The sequence below is a fragment of the Vulpes vulpes genome, chromosome 15 (assembly GCF_048418805.1).
Source record: "Vulpes vulpes isolate BD-2025 chromosome 15, VulVul3, whole genome shotgun sequence".
Taxonomy (NCBI): Eukaryota; Metazoa; Chordata; class Mammalia; order Carnivora; family Canidae; genus Vulpes; species Vulpes vulpes.
Genome location: NC_132794.1, coordinates 25,383,630 through 25,403,825, shown reverse-complemented (window position 1 = coordinate 25,403,825; position 20,196 = coordinate 25,383,630). Strand labels below are relative to the sequence as shown.

General features: G+C 38.3%; 1 protein-coding gene across 2 annotated transcripts in view; it reads left to right on the top strand.

Annotated features, from left to right (window-relative positions):
- CXADR (CXADR Ig-like cell adhesion molecule) overlaps nt 1–20,196 on the top strand; it is a 61,807-nt gene that overhangs the window by 37,178 nt on the left and 4,433 nt on the right. Inside the window, exons 4-7 of one of the 2 annotated variants that reach the window (XM_025995663.2) lie at nt 1,359–1,514; nt 2,982–3,104; nt 3,842–3,980; nt 5,230–5,413. In XM_025995663.2, the coding sequence (XP_025851448.1) occupies nt 1,359–1,514; nt 2,982–3,104; nt 3,842–3,980; nt 5,230–5,413 (602 nt within the window). Of the gene's footprint in view, nt 1–1,358; nt 1,515–2,981; nt 3,105–3,841; nt 3,981–5,229; nt 9,380–20,196 lie in introns of those variants that run through there. The other variant, XM_025995662.2, reaches the window with a different exon arrangement.

The window sequence follows — 20,196 nt, the reverse complement described above, 5'->3', positions numbered from 1 at the left end:
AAATAGCATCTGATATAGCATGGGGCTACACCTTTCTTGGTCTGCACTCAGCTATGCATCCCATAGCTTCTCATGGTGCCCTCCTTACTGGTGCGTCAGCCTGCAGGTGACAGACTGCACACCTGTTCCTGTTCAGTTTAGCTGATTGAGTTTTAACACCAGCCCTAAAAACTGGAAAGAGTGTTCATCAGTAGAAGGATGGATGAGCAAACTTACGTTTATTGTGCATCAACAGAATACAGCTCAGCATTAAAAAAGAATGAACTACTGACCTGTATGTACAAGTGTATGTATCAGTCTCATAAGCCTCACAGGGAATAAAAAGAACATGACCAAAAAAAAAAAAAATGTAATTGTGTGTTTTTTCATTTATATGACTCTGGAAGAAGCAGACCAAATCTGTAGTGTGATAGAAATTTGATCAGTGGCTGCCTGGGACCAGAGTTGTGGTTTCAGAGGTCAGTAGGGGGGAAATTTCTTTGGAGAGGATTGGAGCCATGCTTAATGGTGATGCTTGTACATTTGTTAAAAGTGATCATCTCACAAGATTCAGTGGTGTTGATTTTATTGTATGTGTATTGTGCTTTAAAGTTCAGCAGAAGAGTATCAAGTGCCAAGGTGTTATTCTAGTGCTTGGAGGGTGTTACAAGTAAGGGGTTTAGCCGCTGTTCTAAACAGTTACCCAGAGAGATCTGGAATATAACCTCAGATTTACCGTTTTTTTTTTTTTTTTTTAAACACTTCTCTCTGTATCATTTGGGGTTAAAGTCCCCTGATTTGTAAGATAACAGCACTAAGAGGGATATGACATGGCACATACTCCCAGAGCACTACCTACATGTCAAACACTGAGTAGAAGAATAAGGAAGGATTGGAGGGAGGTGGAAGCTTTCTTGGGTCTGAAGTGGGCCAAGCCTACACTATCTTTTCTTTTTCAGATGTGTCCCTTGGAATGAAGGAGCACAGAGCTTCTACATGAGATGCCTGAGCTCTCATTCATGCCCGCTGTGTGTTGAATAAAAGCTCAGTTGGGACTCCTGGGTAGTTTAGTGGTTGACTGTCTGCCTTTGGCTCAGGGCGTGATCCCAGGTCTGGGGATTGAGTCCCACATAGGGCTCCCTACAAGGAGCCTGTGTCTCTCTCTGCCTCTCTCTGTGTCACTCATGAATAAATAAAATATTTTTTTAAAAAAGCTGAGTAAACTGATGTTGATAACCTATTATAGTCTTTCAGTCTTGTCAGCTCAACTCAGGACCAAATGATAATGAGTCAGTGGTTATGCAAAATACTGTATGTTTAATCCTTGCAAACATAAATTCTGTTCTCTTGTATAAAGTTACAATTTATTCTTTTCTCAGTTAAGCCTTCAGGTATAAGATGTTACGTTGATGGATCAGAAGAAATTGGAAATGACTTTAAACTAAAATGTGAACCAAAAGAAGGTTCACTTCCGTTACAATATGAATGGCAAAAATTGTCCAATTCACAGAAAACGCCCCCCTCGTGGTCAACAGGTACCGGTGATATTAAGATTTGTACTATATGCTGTTGGTTTGGACTTAGATATAGTAGTAGGGGTATGTGTGTACATGTATACATATTTTTAAATTCCCAGATACCTTCCCATTAATGTACAGAGCAGTCAAGATTCCTTGAGAATAATTCAGTGTTTTACAATGACAACTTAGTGTCATATAGAATTAATGAAAATATTTTTATAATCTTACTGCTTAGGATATTATAGTTAGTTTCTTATATATTTTCTAGTTGATAGTAATACTGGTGGAAAATAATGATCATAATATAGATAATGGCTTGGTTATAATAAGTAAGATTTTGAATGTTTTGCCTAGATTCATGTTGAAGTAGGATTTCTCCCCACCTTTTTCTTTTCTCAAACTAAGAGAAAATGTTACTAAGAACATCATAAGGAAAATACATTTGACCCCTTCTGACTTTGTTTTGTATATTTCTTCCATCTGTGGGGATAAAATAGGTTTTGAAATCTTCTCGCTGCTTCAAAGAGCCTTTGTGTGTTGGAATTTTTTGTTTTTGTTTTTTTAAATCTCTTTGCCCACTGTGGTTCTCACACTCCTCACCACCCTGAGATCAAGAGTTGCATGCTCTATGAATTGAGTCAGCCAGGTGCCCCAATATTTTTTATAATTAATGTGGCTCTGCTTCAGCCAACCATTTCCCTGGCTAAGGCAGTCATGGTTAACTCTGGGTTGTGATACAAATGAACTAGTGGACAATTAGAGTTGGTCCTTGAACAACACAAGCTTGAACTGTGTGGGTCCATTTATACATGAATTTTTTTTACAGAGGGTCCTGTAAATGTATTTTCCTTATGATGTTCTTAGTAACATTTTCTTTCTAGCTTAATTATTTTAAGAATACAGTATAGAATACATAATACAAAACGTTTTAATCGACTGTTTAAGTTATTGTGAAGTTTTCAGTCAAGAATAGGCTAATTATGGTTTCATTTTAGGGGCACTTGGGTAGCCCAGGTAGTTGATCGTTGGACTCTTGATTTCGGCTCCAGTGGTGTTCTCAGGGTCATGAGATGGAGTCCCACTTGGACTCCAGGCTCAGCACAGACTCTGCTCAAGATTCTTTCTGTCCTTCCCCCCTCAGGCATGCACACACTCTCTCTCAAATAATAAATAAAATCTTTAATTACATTTCGGGGGAATAAAAAGTTATACCCTGATCTTTTAACTGTTCAAGGGATCAGAATCCTTATATGCTTGCTCATCCCCCACCATCCCCCCTGCCATTGTTCAGGAGTAGACCGTGTTTGCATTCTGGAGACCTGCACATCTCCTTGGAAGCTTGTTCGGTACCTTGCTTCAATTTGCCTCACTTTTACCTGGATTGTCAAGCTTCAGTAGGGTTTGCCTTTACTAAAAACTTAGCAATACAATATTGTAAAGATGGGTTTTACCACACACTCTCCCCCCCTTTTTTTTCTGTAGATATGACTTCACCTGTTATATCTATAAAAAATGCCTCTACTGAGTACTCTGGGACATACAGTTGTACAGTCACAAACCGAGTAGGCTCTGATCAGTGCCAGCTACGCCTGAATGTTGTTCCACGTAAGTACCTTCTTTCTGTCTATTGTGACAAAGTTTGTTTCTTTTGTCTTTATGCAGCTTCCTTTGGTTCAGTCAGCAGGTGTGTTTTTAGAGGGCAAGGGGATGCTAACTTTGAGCAAAGCATTCTGTGGCTTGGTTATTAGCTATTCTAAGTCATGGAATGGGGAAAAAAACACTATATTCATAAAGCCTCCATTATGTAATGACATTACGAAGGTAAGAGTTCTCAAATTGACTCCTGTACCATATTTAGCCATTATAAGTATGAGCTATTTAGAACATTCTTATATGCCAGGACGCCTGGGTGGCTCAGTGGTTGAGCAACTGCCTTTAGCTCCAGGCATGATCCTGGAGTCCTGCAATCGAGTCCCATATCGGGTTCCCAGCAGGAAGCCTGTTCCAGCTCCCTCTGCCTCTCTCTCTGTATCTCTCTTGAATAAATAAATCTTAAAAAAGAAAAAAAGAACATTCTTACATGCCAACCAAGATAGCTGTGAATATTAAAATCTTTTAGTCTGGTTGCATGATTTTAATGCTTGAAATAGATTATATACACAGTTCAGAAGAAAATTCTTTCAGTGAATTTTCCCACTGGTCCAAAAACTCATTAATTTGTCTCTTAAAGTTAATATATGCAATGAAATCAGTTCATCAGTGTGTATCCTTACCTTCAATATGACTAGACACAGAATTATCTTTTTATTCTTAATTATTTTCTTGTTAACATCTTATTCTAGCTTCAAATAGAGCTGGAACAATTGCAGGAGCTGTTGTAGGAATTTTGCTTGCTCTAGTGCTCATTGGGCTTATCGTCTTTTGCTGTCGTAAAAAGCGCAGAGAAGAAAAATATGAAAAGGAAGTTCATCATGATATCAGGTAATAAAGTGACACAAGAGTTGGCTGCTATAAACCAAATTTTATTATATCTCTAGAGCATTAGTTCTCTTAACCATCTGAAGCATTTACCCCATAAGAACTGGATAAAAGCTGTAGTTCTTCCCTTCAATACATTTGAAAGCTTTTACTTGCAATTTCAAGTGTGCAGAATCAACCAACCTCCATTGTGCCCTCCCTCCCGCCCTAATTTTAAATCCTATTTTAAGAGCCACTGCAAAATGCTTATCTCAAGACTGCCTGTCTTTTCCCAATAAAGTGTGCAGGCATGAAGTTTTCAAAAAAGGACCAGGTGTTGGGGTTTAAAAAGAAAGACCTGATAGTATCAATTGATATAGGTAGTTTATAGAACTGTTGGTAATGTGATTTTATTTTTTAATATCCTGAACCAGTAAATCTTAACTAGAAGTGTGCATTGCATTATAGAACTTTAAAAAAATAACATATGACTTAAATAACATCCAGGAAATAAATTGACATTTGGTAGGTCTAGCTTGGGATCTGGGCACTTGTCTTTCTAAACTGCACCAGAGGGAACCCAGATATATATTTTTTGTCAGTGCTTGGTTTAAAAATTCTTAGGCCTAAATTCTTAGCTTTTGCAAATTTCAGTCTGCTAAGTTTTCAACTAAGGTCTTAGAGAAGTAAGTTTCATAACAAAGGTTTTCTTTTTTTTGTGGAAATATTACTCTAAGTGTAGTGCCTTATCAATTATATGTTGCTTGATTATAATTAGATTATCTTGATCAGTGATAGAGTATGAAGAGAATTGAAGTTTGTTTCTTATAAGACATTATAGAATCATACATTTTTTAAAAAATTGCATCGGGATCCCTGGGTGGCGCAGCGGTTTGGCGCCTGCCTTTGGCCCAGGGCGCGATCCTGGAGACCCGGGATCGAATCCCACATCAGGCTCCCGGTGCATGGAGCCTGCTTCTCCCTCTGCCTGTGTCTCTGCCTCTCTCTCTCTCTCTCTCTGTGACTATCATAAATAAATAAAAAAAAAAAATTAAAAAAAAAATTGCATCTTATTATGCTCTGTAAATGATAGATTTGAGACAAATACCCAGTCTGTGATATTGTACCTCATTGTGATTGCTTTTTGTGTGTCACACACACTTTTATATACTTGGAGGATCCTTCCTCACCCATAACCATTTTTCGTAGCTTACATAATTGTAGATTCTTAGAAACTTGTTTTTTGAACTTGTATGGGATCATTGCTTTCTAGGGAAGATGTGCCTCCTCCTAAGAGCCGTACATCCACTGCTAGAAGCTACATCGGCAGCAATCATTCATCCCTGGGATCCATGTCTCCTTCCAACATGGAAGGATATTCCAAGACTCAGTATAACCAAGTACCAAGTGAAGACTTTGAACGTACTCCTCAGAGTCCGACTCTCCCACCGGCTAAGGTAGCTGCCCCTAATCTAAGTAGGATGGGAGCGGTGCCTGTGATGATTCCAGCACAGAGCAAGGACGGGTCTATAGTATAGAGCCTCCATCCTTTCATCTGTGTTTTCCATGTTTCTTTTCTCCTCTTCAAATAGGAAGACCATTCCATTTTAAATTCTGCTACCAGCCTCAAAATGTATCAAGAAGCTATCCAGAAACTGAAAATTATATTTTGAAAAGTTTTGTTTGGTTGTTGAAATAGTAAAGGCATTGAAGTTACAAAAGACAGGTTCACCATTTTAAAAAAGATATCCTTTTAAGATATTGATTCGACAGATTTCTAAGTATCAATACTGAAGATAGAGCACTTTGTGAAATCATAGGTGAAGAAATCGGTGAACTTACTTGCACTCATAAGTTGATACTTGAATCATGTGAAAGTGGTACTCACTATTTTCTACCATTGTTTTTAAGTTGCCTTTCTCAGTTTATGACCTGGTGTCCTTTCCAAACTGATAAAGAAGCATTCATGGAAGAAATACTTATGACACATTTATGTTTGTTGCTCTTTTTTATAGCTTCTTTGAAAGATCATTTAAATATGAGTTTGAAATATCTTTAGTAACCTAGAAAACACTATGGCGAACTAGAAGTTACTGGTTTTACTTCTGAATCATTCATAAACCTTGTCTATGAAATGATTTCTATTTAATTGACAGACTGCTATAGGAAACAGGGACGTAGTAAACTCTTTTATATGCAAAAATAAAGGAGCATTTCTCTGATTCACTTAGAAAATTTGCTGTCAGCTACATACAGCAATGACACTAGTTAGTGGTGCAGTAGTGAGTATGGGTTTGGTTGATGAGTGATCAGCCTTGAGGTTTTATGGCAGTTTTCAGAACAATGACCAGTCAGAACAAGGATAGAATACTTTGCAGCTCTTAACTAAATACTAGCCTTTGAGGTGATATTTTAAAACATCTTTTTCCTGATTAGTTCAGTGTTTTGAGGAGGGGTGGGGGTTGTGTTGGTATTATATATTATATGTTCTAGAAACATGTAAACCTAAATTTACCCACTTGAATGCAGTTCTAGAGGATAGTTTCTTCATAGACTCAGAATGATGAAATCATTTGAAACTGGTGGGTGTTCTCCATCAGTTCTGCATTTCAGACTTGGGAGGATGTACAGCTGCTATTCTGTGGCCAACATGTCTTTGTATAGTTGCAGAAAATCAAGATGAGCTTTGAGAAGAGCAAATCTTAGTTTTGTGAAAGTGATTTATTCTTAAAAAAAAAAAAAAAAGAAAGGAAAGGAGTAAAAAGTATACTCCTAACTGCCAAATGTGTTAAATACTGTTGTAGTAGAAGAAAGTGAGTTTATTGTATTTCCCTTAAGATTGTGAGGGAGTGTGGATATAGTAAAATGAGCCAACAGCTTCTTTATAGTAAATACAGTTTGCAATAAATTATTTCACTAGCTCTAAAACCTTTTCCCTAGATTTTGGTAGGGAGTTGGTTTCTTTCAATCTCTTTGGGTGCTGTGGTGGTAAATGCTACATTATAAATCAATGTTGATCTGAATTTGAGATTAGGCAGAGGATTGTGTATGCTTTTTCATGCTGAACTTAAGCTGAATATCTGTGTAATGGATTAGTGTATAGTTTTATATATTTGGAAGCATTTTTAAGTAGGTTTTTAACCTTACGTAATATTGCTTTTATACTTGTGTTAACATTTTCATCTGTGCCTTTGGGTAATTTAATTTTTATTATGAATTTCTGGTGCCTATGAGCTAGCTATCACCTGAAAGGTGCTTAGAGGTGAAGGTACTGTTCCTAAAAACACATCACTGTGACACCTTTCTCTTTCCACACTTTGAATCTTGCCTCCTGTTCCCTGTTCTGTTTGGATGCAACTTGACTGATGGTATTATTCATAAAGATTTTAAAATTTCAACATCCCCAGCACTCTTTGATCGTGTTTATGATTTTATAACAGTAGCTATTTTTGAATGCCAGATGTTTGGCCTGTTTTATACGATAAAATTTATAAGAGTATAAGAATAAATAACAGATCACCAAGTTGAATAATAAAAATATTTGGTCGTTCCTGTCCCCAGTTTTTGTGAAGATTATGCTGTCACTTTAAGTAGGAACTACTATAAAAGGTGGACACATAAGACTCTTGTGAAGGATTTGGCTACAAGTAATCAGACTCTCCCAGAAGCACTTTCAGGTCCATACTGTTTACAGCCTGAGAACAGAGCTCGTAAAACATCAGTTGAGTGACCTGAGAAGACCTGCTGGGTGAGATTAAGTTCTGAGGACAGAATTCAGTTTTAGATTTAACCTCTCCAACAGTTCTCATTGTAAATTTCAGTTGGTCCAAAAGTCAGATTAGTCAGGTACTGATAATTTCCCAAATAATTCTCCGTGATAATTCAGTTGAACTAGAAATATTTGTCCTAGAATAACTGTTAGTAATCATCAAGCGATTCAACCCAAACTGGTTATTTAAGCATTACCATTAGAAAGCCAAACCCTGTCGCTCCAGAATGGCACTGCATCTTTGAAGAGAATCAGTGTGATTCTACTTGACACTATCTTTTTGAGGTACACAGGATCATCTGAAAAGAAAAATGATACTGTAGAGTATGAGTCCTCTGCTTGAAATATGTAGTCTACTGGTGTTCTTTTTCTTATTGGCATTCTTACCAATAATTCCCTCTTTGAGAACCCCCAAAATTTCTTATCTGTTCAGGCATATAACTTTCTTTGAATTTGGGCTATCTGCTGTGGAGTTAACAGTGGAAACACAGCCTGAGTGTGTCTTGGGAGGAGTTAATTTGAAGAAATGTAATTAGATTATGGATATAAAAAAATATCTGATTTTGTTAAAATGGTAATTTTTAAGATTGAGTTCTGGAAATTTGGAGCAAATGAAGGGGCAAGTAAACATTTTGATTAAATATAGAAAGAACTCATTGCATGAAGTTGGATATCAAATTCTGTAATGTACGACTTCTTAAAATAACTATTCTGTCTTTTTGTGTGTGTGCAGCATGTAAATTTGAAGTTATATGAATGTTTAAGGTTTTTTTCCCTACTGTCTTCATCTCCACAGTGTTTAGGGCTGTCAGATGCCTTATTCCAGTGTGAACAGAAAAAACAAACCTATTTTATGTGGTTAATGCTTTGATGTGTCACATAAGAAGTAGTTTATAGAAAATGTTGGCACAATTTTAACTTTTTAGTGGCTTGTGACATATATGTACATATATCTTTATAATAATATTCTTGTGTTTAGTAGTATAAATGTTCTGGGCAAGTTTTAATATTTCAAATGCCTTTAGATAGTCTTGCAATAGAGGCAACACATTCTGCAGTTGGAGTTTTTACTTGTTTGCCTATTTTGACACTAAAAAAGGTCCATAACTGAGCACAAATTCTACAGTGTAACAGAAGCAGGGAAAAATAATAAACTTGTGAATTGTGGTTCTGTTTATCTTCTAGATGGTAACACCAGCAAATAATTTCTTCAGTCTCTTACTGTTATTTAAAATCAAGTTTTAAAAATACCCTATTTTGTAATTTTAAAAGTGTGGTGAATATCAGTTGGATTTGGCTTTGGTTGTGAACACTGAAAGCTCTAATTAAGGAAGAACTCTGTGTTTTTTGCTAATTTAATGACACGAGAGTTAAGAGAACCACAATTTATTCACTATTCTCATTCCTAACTGTGAACTTTTATGATAAAAACACTTGTACTACTGAGAAAAAAATATTTTGACACTTCCCATATGCAAGTAGAGAATTGACAAGTGTCAGTTTAAAAAATGATTTTGTATTTAAAGTTTCTGGCTTACATATCCAATGGTGCAGATTTTGAAATTTGTAAGAACAGAATTTGTTAAAAAAAAAAAAAAAAAACTTGCTCTAGTTTTGTGACCTTGTGTACTTTTGAAATAAAATTGAGAAAGCAGTTTCCTGCCTCATTGTGTGGCTTCATTGTGCCTTTTGAAAAATGTCTACTTTATAAAACTTCAATTTGCTATTCTTCAGGGTTTCCTTTTTTTCCTCCCCTCCTTGCATCCTTTGTTAAACAGAAGATGAAACTGTCACACATCAGTGAAAACATGTCAGACATACTTCTCTTTCCTCACTCCTTTGCATTTATATGACACCAGATAACATACTATAATATTTGGGATCGAAGCCTCCACAGAGTTTCTGTGATCCTTTCTCAATTCATAGCATAAACTCAAATGTGAGTACTCAGAGTAGCATGAAATACATAAACATCTAGTTATGGTTTGAAGCTGTTTTGAGCAGTGATTTCAGAAAAAACAATGAGGTAGCAATACTTTTGTAAGAAGACATTTTAAGGAATATTTTGTTACAATAGGGTTTTTTAGTCTTAGCACTTTTAGCATCTGGGCTGGATAATCCTTTGTTGTAAGGGACTGTCCTTGTGCATTATAGCATGTTGAGCAGCATCCCTGACCCTCCACCCACTAGATGCAAGTAGCATTCTTTCTGCCTCCCCAAGATGCCACAATCAAAAAATGTCTGCACGTACTGCCAAATGTCCATAGGGGTGGAGGGTAAAATTGCTCCAGTTGAGAACACTGGTTTATACTAATGTGAAATTTTCTACTCTCAGATTAAAAGAAGAGAATAGGCCCTGTAGTCAGACGTGTCTAAATTTCTGCTTTACTTAGCTTCAGTGTCCTGGTGTTTAAAATGTGGTTTAAAAATACGTAAATCATGGGGGAGGTTGGATGGTCTAAAGAGAGAATTAATATCATAATGAAAATTCTGTGCATTTGCCCTGGGATGCTGATAGTGATACACAGATTTACAAAGAATCAAGATTACAATAAAGATGCTGAGTGAAACTATTGAGCATAATTTAATGCCTTTAATTTAGACCATATTTTAATCTTGTAGCTCTAAAGGCCAGACCATATTTCTGGTTAATTAAGTACCAGATGTCAAAACTGATGAAATTGAGATAAAACTGAATATGAAGTAATTTGTTTTTAAAGTGGTCTAGTTTTAAGCCTAAGGCATAATCAAATGTAATTTCTAAATGTAATAAAGGCAGCAGTGAAAATATAAAAACAGTCCTAGGAACTCAGCTCTGTTTTTCTTGCTGGTAATTTTGAAATTTAAATCAAATGTGATGTTACTTAAATGATTTTCCTAAGTTTGATAACTATAGAAAAAAAAAAGCTATTGCCCTGAGGTATAACTGCAGGGAAAAAAAATTCTAGAGTTAATGAAGAACCAAGAAGTAAATTTCAGAATAAAGTCCTTGATCAGTTTGCTTCTTTTTTCACTACTGAGCTGTGAAAAAAATTTTAAGATTTTATTTATTTATTCATGAGAAAAGGGGGGGTGGGCAGAGACATAGGCAGAAGGAGAAGCAGGCTCCCCCTCAAGGAGCCTGATGTGGAACTCAAACCTAGACCCGGGATCATGCCCTGAGCCAAAGGCTCAACTGCTGAGCCACCCAGGCATCCCTGAAAATTCTAACTCTAATGGAGCATGAGAAAGGTGGGAGAAGATGCAGGAAATGAGAGGTAAAAACCAATGCCAGACCCCACCAAAGTACTAGAAAGCCTCGTGATCTTGACTGTCTTTGCTGAGTGCTTGTTGCCTCATCCATCCACTAAGTCATGGTGGATTGATTATCTTCAGATGTAAATCTGATCATACTAAAAATGAGAACATCTTAACCGGATATAAAAAGATCTTTCAAGATCCAGTCCATGTCTCTGTGCTTGGTTTCTGCATCTCCAGGTGCACCTTTGTGCACTAACCATGCTCAGTAGCAAAGGGGCCCTGGTTTCATACCTTTGTGAATATGCAGGGTCTTCAGCCAGAGAACCCCGCCTTGCTTACCTGCCCTGCAGGTGTTAGTTGAGTCATTTTTCCTGACTTGCATCCCTGCCCCTCACAAATCAGCAGTGCATCTGGGCCCTCAACGTTGCCGGTAGAGGTCTTTTAGGGCACAAAATCCTTGGCATCCCAATTGTTTAACTTGCTTAATATGCCCTTTTGCAAAGGAGTGGATTTGAAGTGGATTTACTCCCCTTATCCTCAGTGCCAAACTCTGACTTGCATATTGCTCTGTAAATGCTGAGTGAATTTTTAGACAGGAAACTGGGCGCTTGAGGCAAGTGTGTCATATGTTCTCCAAGACAGCTGCCCTGGTCTCTTCCAATAAGACAGTGTCCGAAGAAGAAGAGTGAGTATGTGTGGAGAGAGGAAAGTGCACGTGGCTTAAAAAGTTAACTTGCACAGGGGCGCCTGGTTGGCTCATTCGTTTAAGCCTCCGACACTTGGTTTTGTTGGGCTCCGGTCACCATCCCGCAGCGGTGGGATTGAGCCCCACGGCAGGCTCCGTGCTCAGGGCAGCGGTCTGCTGCAGGCTCTTCATCGCTCTGCCCTTCCCACTCGCTCTCACTCTAAGAAATCTTATTTTTTTTTTTTTGGATTTATTTATTTATTTATTTATTTATTTATTTATTTATTTATTTATTTATTTATTTAAGTCACAGAGAGAGAGAGAGAGGCAGAGACACAGGCGGAGGGAGAAGCAGGCTCCATGCACCGGGAGCCCGACGTGGGACTCGATCCCGGGTCTCCAGGATCGCGCCCTGGGCCAAAGGCAGGCGCTAAACCGCTGCGCCACCCAGGGATCCCCCCCCCCTTTTTTTTTTTTAAGTTGCCCCAACACGGAATGGAGTGACTTGATTGAATAGGAGCAAACACAAGAACAAACCTAATTACTTTAAAAACCTAGAGAAGCATTTTAGACGTAAGTTTGTAACCCCATCCTGAGAGATTCAGAGTAGTCTGGAGTGAAGTTAATGATCATTTTCTCTCCTGGGTTGTTTTCATAATTACCCACGGGAACTTCGGAATTGCTCAGGAATCCCTTTGCAGGTGACTGGTTTCCACGCTAAGTCATTAGCGGTATATTTTTTTCTCAGGCTTCACAAACTTCTAGAAGTGTTTGAGTACTCCCTTTAGCGAGGCCAAAAAACTTACATGCTTCAGTATCATTGCCTACTTGTGGTATGCTAATATTTCTTGGTATCAGGATTTATGGAAATATACATAGATAACTAAAATACCATTTTTAGAAGATTTTAATTTCCAAAAAACCAGTTGTTTTCAAGTTCCTTAAAATAGTTTTCTGAAATTAGTCATAATTAATTTCTATGTAAAATTGGATTAGTGTGCTAGGGCTGCCGTAACAAGTGCCACAAACTGAATGGCTTAAATTTATTGTCTTATGTCCTGGAGGTTAGATGTCTGAGATCTAAGTGTTGGCGACATTGGCCGCTTCACGTTGCTGTCAGGGGAGGATCTGCCCCGGCCTTTCTTGTTGGTTTGTAGATGGCTGTCTTCTCTGTGTCTCTCAAATCCCCTTTCCTCCATGGGTGTTTGCGTCCTAATTTTGCTTTTTTATAAGGACACCGGTTATACTGTATTAGGGCCCACCCTGATGACCAGATTTAAACCAATTGTAACTACAAAGATCTATTTCCAAATTCATTCTGAGGTAGTGGGGATTAGGACTGCAACCTAGTTTTGGGGGCACACAGTTCAAACCACATCAGCATTGATGATTGGACTAATTGTCAAAGTTGACGTGGAACACATGCTCAGTTTCTTTGCTTAATTTTTAGTGGTATAATAAAAATAGCAGCACTGAGGGGCACGTGGGTGACTCAGTGGTTGAGCATCTGCCTTTGGCTCAGGTCATGATCCTGGGGTCCTGGGATTGAGTCCTGCATCAGGCTCCCCACAGGGAACCTACTTCTCCCTCTGCCTATGTCTGCCTCTCTCTGTGTGTCTCATGAATAAATATAATCTTTAAAAAAATAGCACCTAAATAATGCCAACAGAGTTACTTCATGGTTGTCCATCTCCCCCATCACCTCCCCCAGGAGTGTACTTATCTTTATTTCAAGTGTGGAGTTAACCATATATCTGTCAAGTGAAAAAGTAGTTGGTGACATGGTTATGGATTTGTCTTTTCTTATGAATCTTCCTGACAGGATGAAACTATTTTTCTGGGAAAATGGTTTTTAACTTCAGGAAGACATGAAGAGTTTACATGACTGTAAAAAAAAAAAAATCCATCTGGTTGTGGAAGCAAATAGATGGCCGTTGCTCTACAATCCCCTATGATCTAGACAAGAGTTGATTAAAACGCTTCACTTCTAGGTTAATTTTCTTAAAGCACTTAGGCTCACTCTCTTGCTCAAAAACTTTGCTGGACAACCTCTAACTTAAAAGTTCAAAGTCTAGCCTGATGTTAGACTTTCACAACTGGTCTTCCACTATGACATTCTTCTATGCTTACACTTGCATATACCTGTTTTGTTTTTTAAATAAAGTCTTATACAAAATTTTTAATTTAACAAATCCTCTCAGATTATTCTGTGTATCTCACCTTTTATGTATCTACCTACCTAAAACCTTGTCTTCAAAACCATGTGTTGCATCATTGTGATACACTCTAACTTAACCAGTCTCCAATTGAGGACCATTTAAATTGATACTATCCTTTAGATATAATGAGTAAAATTACAAGCAGTATATGTGTATCTACATGATTTTGCATATTTATGACTATACCTTTAAGGTAAATGTCTAAAAGAGGGGGGTGCTGAGTAAAGAATATTCTGAGAGCTATTATTAAAATACCTTTTTGTTACAGCAGCTTATGCTTGCAATGGATGAGGTTGTTTATCTTCCCCCAAATCCTCACCTATATTCTTTTTTTTTTTTTTTTTTTATTCATAGAGACACAGAGAGAGGCAGAGACACAGGCAGAGGGAGAAGCAGGCTCCATGCAGGGAGCCTGACGTGGGACTCGATCCTGGGTCTCCAGGATCAGGCCCGGGGCCAAAGGTGGCACTAAACCGCTGAGCCACCCGGGCTGCCCCTCACCTATATTCTTTCCAACTTTTTGATCTTTCCTGATTTCTGAGAAGAAAATTATCTCATGGTTTAAAATTCTATTCCTGTCTATTTACTTGACTATCGTTTCCTGTGTTTAAAAGCCCTTTGGACTTTTGAGAACTGTGTTCATATGCTTTACTCATTTTTCTTTGTATTACCATTTTGCTAATTTGGAGGAGCTTTTAAATATTAATTAGCCCTTTGTGACATGAAATGAACTTTCAAAATTTTTTATAGTGATATGAAATGAACTTTAAATTTTTTTTTATGTTTTGGCCAGGTTACTTTTTTTTGAATTTATTTATTCATGACAGACACACACACACACACAGAGAGGCAGAGACACGGCAGAGGGACAAGGAGGCTCCATGCAGGGAGCCTGACGTGAGACTTGATCCCAGGTCTCCAGGATCAGGCCCCGGGCTGAAGGCAGCGCTAAACCGCCGAGCCACCCGGGCTGCCCTGGGTTACTCTTTCAATGTTTATGGTCTTACCTTTTCTGATCATTGAATCCTAACCCTTCCTAAACCATCTTCCTGGTTCTTTTTTTTTTTTTTTTTTTAAGATTTGTTTATTTACTCAGAGAGAGAGAAAGGCAGAGACACAGGCAGAGGGAGAGGCAGGCTCCATGCAGGAAGCCCGATGTGGGACTCGATCCCCGGTCTCCAGGATCACACCCCAGGCCGCAGGAGGTGCCAAACCGCTACGCCACCGGGGCTGCCCCCATCTTCCTGGTTCAACCCGCCTTCTCCCTTCTTGAGATTGTACCCTCAGGGGAAGCTGAGGGTCACCTGTCTTTCAACACTTGCCTCGTTTCCTTAAGCAGATGTGACACCTTTCAAAGGTGGACCGTCTTCATATCCTAATGATCAAACATATTCACATCCAAATGATCAACACAGTAATCTCTATTGATGATGGTAATTGCAGCAGCTCTAGCTGGGTTCACATCGAGTCATTGCCAGACATACCCCATCACAGTGTTTTTTCCCTCAATTTATGTGTGGTTTCTTCAAGTTACTGGTGTTTTGGCTCAGCCGTTTCACGGAATCAGCACAAACTACACTAATGAAAAAAAAAGAGTTATCTTGCACTTGGAAAGAAGAGTTGTCTAGGCCACGTATTAGGTCAGCTGTCACACAGTGTTCCAAGTTGAATGTTGGCTACTGGCGCTGTGCTCTTTTAATGTTGTTAAGTAGGGCAATTTCCCTCTCACGTAGTCCCAAAACTGTCAACAGTGAGAACATTTCTAGGGAACAGTAGAATGAATGACCTTGCAATTTTTTTTAAGACATTTATTCATTTTAGAGAGAGCAGGCATGGGGGGGGGGGGTAGAGGGGAGCGGGAAGCCAGATGCGGGGCTCAGTCTCACAACCCTGAGATCATGACCTGAGCTGAAGTCAAGAGTGGGTCCCTTAACCGACTGGGCCACTCAGGTGTCCCCAACCTTGCAATTCAGAGTGTGGTATAGGAGAAATCAGTGACTGACTGATTTGCAACCTGCTGGCAAATCACAGTCCTCTGACATTCAGCCTCCCCTAGTCTTTTGATCTGCTAACAAGGAGGGGGTCTCTTATGTGTTCAGACACAACAGAGCACAAAGTAAAATTAAATAATCACATGGAATATAATCTGCTCTGCCCGCTTAACGATTGTGTGCTAGGCCCAGGGCAGGGTAAAGGTTACACAGTATGGTAGCCACCCGGGCTCTTATGCCATGTTTATGTAGATTTGATTGGAACTTTCTGCAATATGGGCAAAGATTTGTGATTTAGTTAAGAAAATTGACATGGCAGTTTAAGTTTTGTAAAAACAACCAAGATATCCATAGGCTACAGTATCTAGTTCAGTATCATTTTATGAAAAAATTCAAGATTCAGAAAGTTTCAATCCCGCCAGGCCATATTGTTAGGAACAAAATCCAGGTCTCCTCTAACTCCTGGTCTAGTATTTTTCTAAGAACCTCCAGTTCTTGGCAGTCTGGGCCTCCTGAGAGCCACAAAAAGGGAAGTTAGAGTGTGTGGCTCTCTCATCTCTCACTGCTCCCAGCAACACCAACCAGGCCGAAGGCCAGTGGGAAAGAGCAGACTCGACCGTGGCCTAACCACGGCTTTCTGTCCCTTCCTAAGCAGTCACCGGTGCCCAGGGCACATTGAGCATTGACAGCTGCACTCTTCTCCCAGATGGAATGATGCTCCCGCCGGCGGTTATGACTAGAGTCCTCGTTGTTTGGTACCAAGCCCATTTATGCTTGTTACATGCTGATTACATAATTTAAGTGAATTCTATGTATCAGCTGTACTAGATGTGGTGACAACAATGTATCCAAGGAAATGATTCTGCTGGCACATAGCTTCAAAATATGTTGTTTTCATTCGGCTGCAAAGAAACTAGACTTTAAATTAGGGTTGGTATATTATGTATGTAGGTTATGGGAAAAAGAAAAAACTAGCAATAGACCCATTTTTTTTCTAAAGATAGTATTTATTTGAGTCTTAGAGCCTGAGCAGGGGTCCAGGGAGGGAGCAGAGGGAGAGGGAGAAGCAGGCTCCCTGCAGGGCAGAGTGCCCTGCTGATCCCAGGGCTCCAGGATCATGGCTGAACTGAAGGCAGATTTTAAGCGACTGAGCTACCCAGGCACTCTGCAACAGGGTGCAATATTCTATAAAAAATAACTACATTAAATTTAGTGACTGAAAGTGTATTTTAAAATATATAAGGGATACATTTTTAATGGTTTTCCACTTAAAACTTTAGGAGGGCCAATCAAGTTGTGTCAGGGAAGAGGGATTTTGCTGTAAACCCGCATGCCAAATCCCTGTCAGATCCTGTATCTTAACTTCTTGTGTATTCTCTCCCAGATTTCATAGTATCAAGCATCACATGGTAGCTTCAAAATTATTTACCAAAGGATCTTACTAGCTAATAATATCAGATTTTAAATATAGTCTGTGTTGTCTTTTCACTGGAAAACATGAAATAGATTTCACTTAGATGACAAAATGGAATTTTACATTTTTGATATTCCAGTCATTTTAGACAAATTTCAAAAAATTTAAATACTTTCACTTTTAATCAGTGAATTTTACTTCACTTTAAGATTTTATTTATTTGAGAGAGAGCACAATTGGGGGGAGAGGCAGAGGCAAAGGGAGAAGCAGGCTTCCTGCTTAGCAGGGCTCTATCCCAGGACCCTGAGATCATGACCTGAGCCAAAGGCAGACGCTTAACTGACTCAGCCACCCAGGTGCCCCTATTTCACTTCTTTAGAAGAAGTGTTTGATGGATGATTTATAAGATGCAAAACTTTTTTTTTCTATTGAATTTAGTGAAACTGTCAATCACCGTGGCTTATTATTAACTCAAAAAATTACCATCCAAACATTTCCTATATGAATTCAAAAAGTTAGCAGTTCTGGTACCAACTTGTCCATTTTTTTCCCCTCCTAAATTAAGCTCTAGGCCCAAGGTGGAGCTTGAACTCACCACCCTGAAGATCAAGAGTCACATGATCCACTGACTGAGCCAGCGAGACACCCTTCCACTTGTCCATTTGTTTCTAAACTTGAAAGGAGTACTCCCCTACACCTAACCCCTACACCTACTCCCCTACACCTAACTCCACAAAGGTGGTATATATTTAGATATATGACTGAAGACAATTCCAAAAGAGATCCATAGTTTAATATCTTGTTCTTTTTTTTTTTTTAAGATTTTATTTATTCATGAGAGACACACAGAGAGAGAGGCAGAGACACAGGCAGTGGGAGAAGCAGGCTCCATGTAGGGAGCCCGATGTGGGATTCGATCTCGGATCTCCAAGATCACGCCCTGGACTGAAGGTGGTGCTAAACCACTGAGGTACCTGGGCTGCCCTGTAGCTTAATATCTAATGATAAAGATTGGTTAAGTCACATACATATGAAAAGAGGAAACTACTAAAAATCATGTTTTAGAAAAAAAGTCAGTGACATAAGAAAATGTTAAACATTTTCAAATTGTGACCATAAAATGAATATATTTCATAATACAACAGGATAGGCATATATAAAGTAAAAGCTCTTTTAAACACCCCCATCTACTAAAATAACAGTGGTTATATCTGCTTGAGTGATTATTTGAGTGATTAATGATCTTTCTCTGTGCTTCTAGGTTTTTTTTTTTTTCCCTGAAGGAGTATTACTTGTTAACTGAAAAATAATTCTAATAAAGAAATGTGTAGGGATCCCTGGGTGGCGCAGCGGTTTGGCGCCTGCCTTTGGCCCAGGGCGCGATCCCGGAGACCCCGGATCGAATCCCACGTCGGGCTCCCGGTGCATGGAGCCTGCTTCTCCCTCTGCCTGTGTCTCTGCCTCTCTCTCTCTCTCTCTGTGACTATAATAAATAATAAAAAAAAAAAAAAAAAAAAAAAAAGGTGTAAATGAGTATGGCATAGTTAGAATTCCCCATTACCAATGAAAGTTCTACATATAGATTGTGGTTTACTTGCTTAAAAAAGCTAAAAAACAAAACTGTAGCCAGTAATGCTTTTCATGGATTAACTACAATAACAGCCTTCCACTTCTAAGTGGGGAAAAAGAATATCTGATGCCCCCTTGTGGCCAATAATTTTAATAAGGTAGTTGATTCCTTTTCATTCAAATCAGTCTACACCAAGAAAATTAACAATTATTTATTCTATTGCTTTCTAAATGATAAAATGCCCACATAATACTCTTTACAGTTTAGTCTATGTATCATCATGTGTCCCGGAGTTATACTTCCAGGGTTTGAAGCCCTGATAATTTAGGTCACCTGGAGCAACCTACTTGCATAGTGTACTTGTGTAAGATGAGAATAGTAAAATATACACGGGTTTTTTTAAATTTTGTTTTGTTTTTTAATATACACGGGTTTATCTGAGAATGGAAGGGACTTACTGGTGGTACCTATCACACAATATCACAGTATGGTGAACATCTTCCCACATGAGTAGATACAAATTCTCATGCTTTTATAAAGTTTGAATTAATTTATAATCTTTTATTAATGGCAAATGATGCTGCATCAATTTTACATTTTTATGTATTTGCAAAAGTATTTCCATAGGTTATCTTCTAGGTGTATAGAATTTGAATTACCAGGTAAGAGAATTATGTGGTAAAAAACACTGACAGTTTCAAATTCTCTTCCACAAAGAATGCAAACCACAACCTTTCCCATGTTGGTCAATTTGTGAGGTGAAAAATGGTATTTCATGGCTTCAACTTATATTTCCCTGGTCATTAGTGCGCCATTAGCACATCCTCTGTTTTTAGCCATTTGCATCTATTTATATTTTATATTTATTTAGTTCTGCTAAATAATTATTCGTAGAACCTTTTCATATTCTCAGAATAGTAATTCCTTTTCTTTTAAACATGGTGTGGAAATTTTCTTTGGAGTTTCTTTTAACTTTATGATGTCTTTTGATAGGCAGTTTACTTTTAATTCCAAACCACCAACCTTCCTGTTAAAATTGGGAAGAGTTTCCTAAGCTAAAGTTACTAAATACCTCCCCTTCATATTTTGTCAGAATTTTTAGTTTCATAATTAACACTTTATCTTTAATCTACCTGGGATGTATTTTTATACTGTAGGGTAGGAATTTAACTTTAAAAACAATGCATATAGGGGAGCCTCCCTGGCTTAGAGGAACATGGGACTCTTGATCCTGGGTCATAAGTTCAAGCCTCATGATGAGTATAAAAATGCATAGCCAAACAGTTCACTATTAATTTTTATTAGTGAATTACTTTCAATTTGAAAAGTCACATTCACTCTACATTAAACTT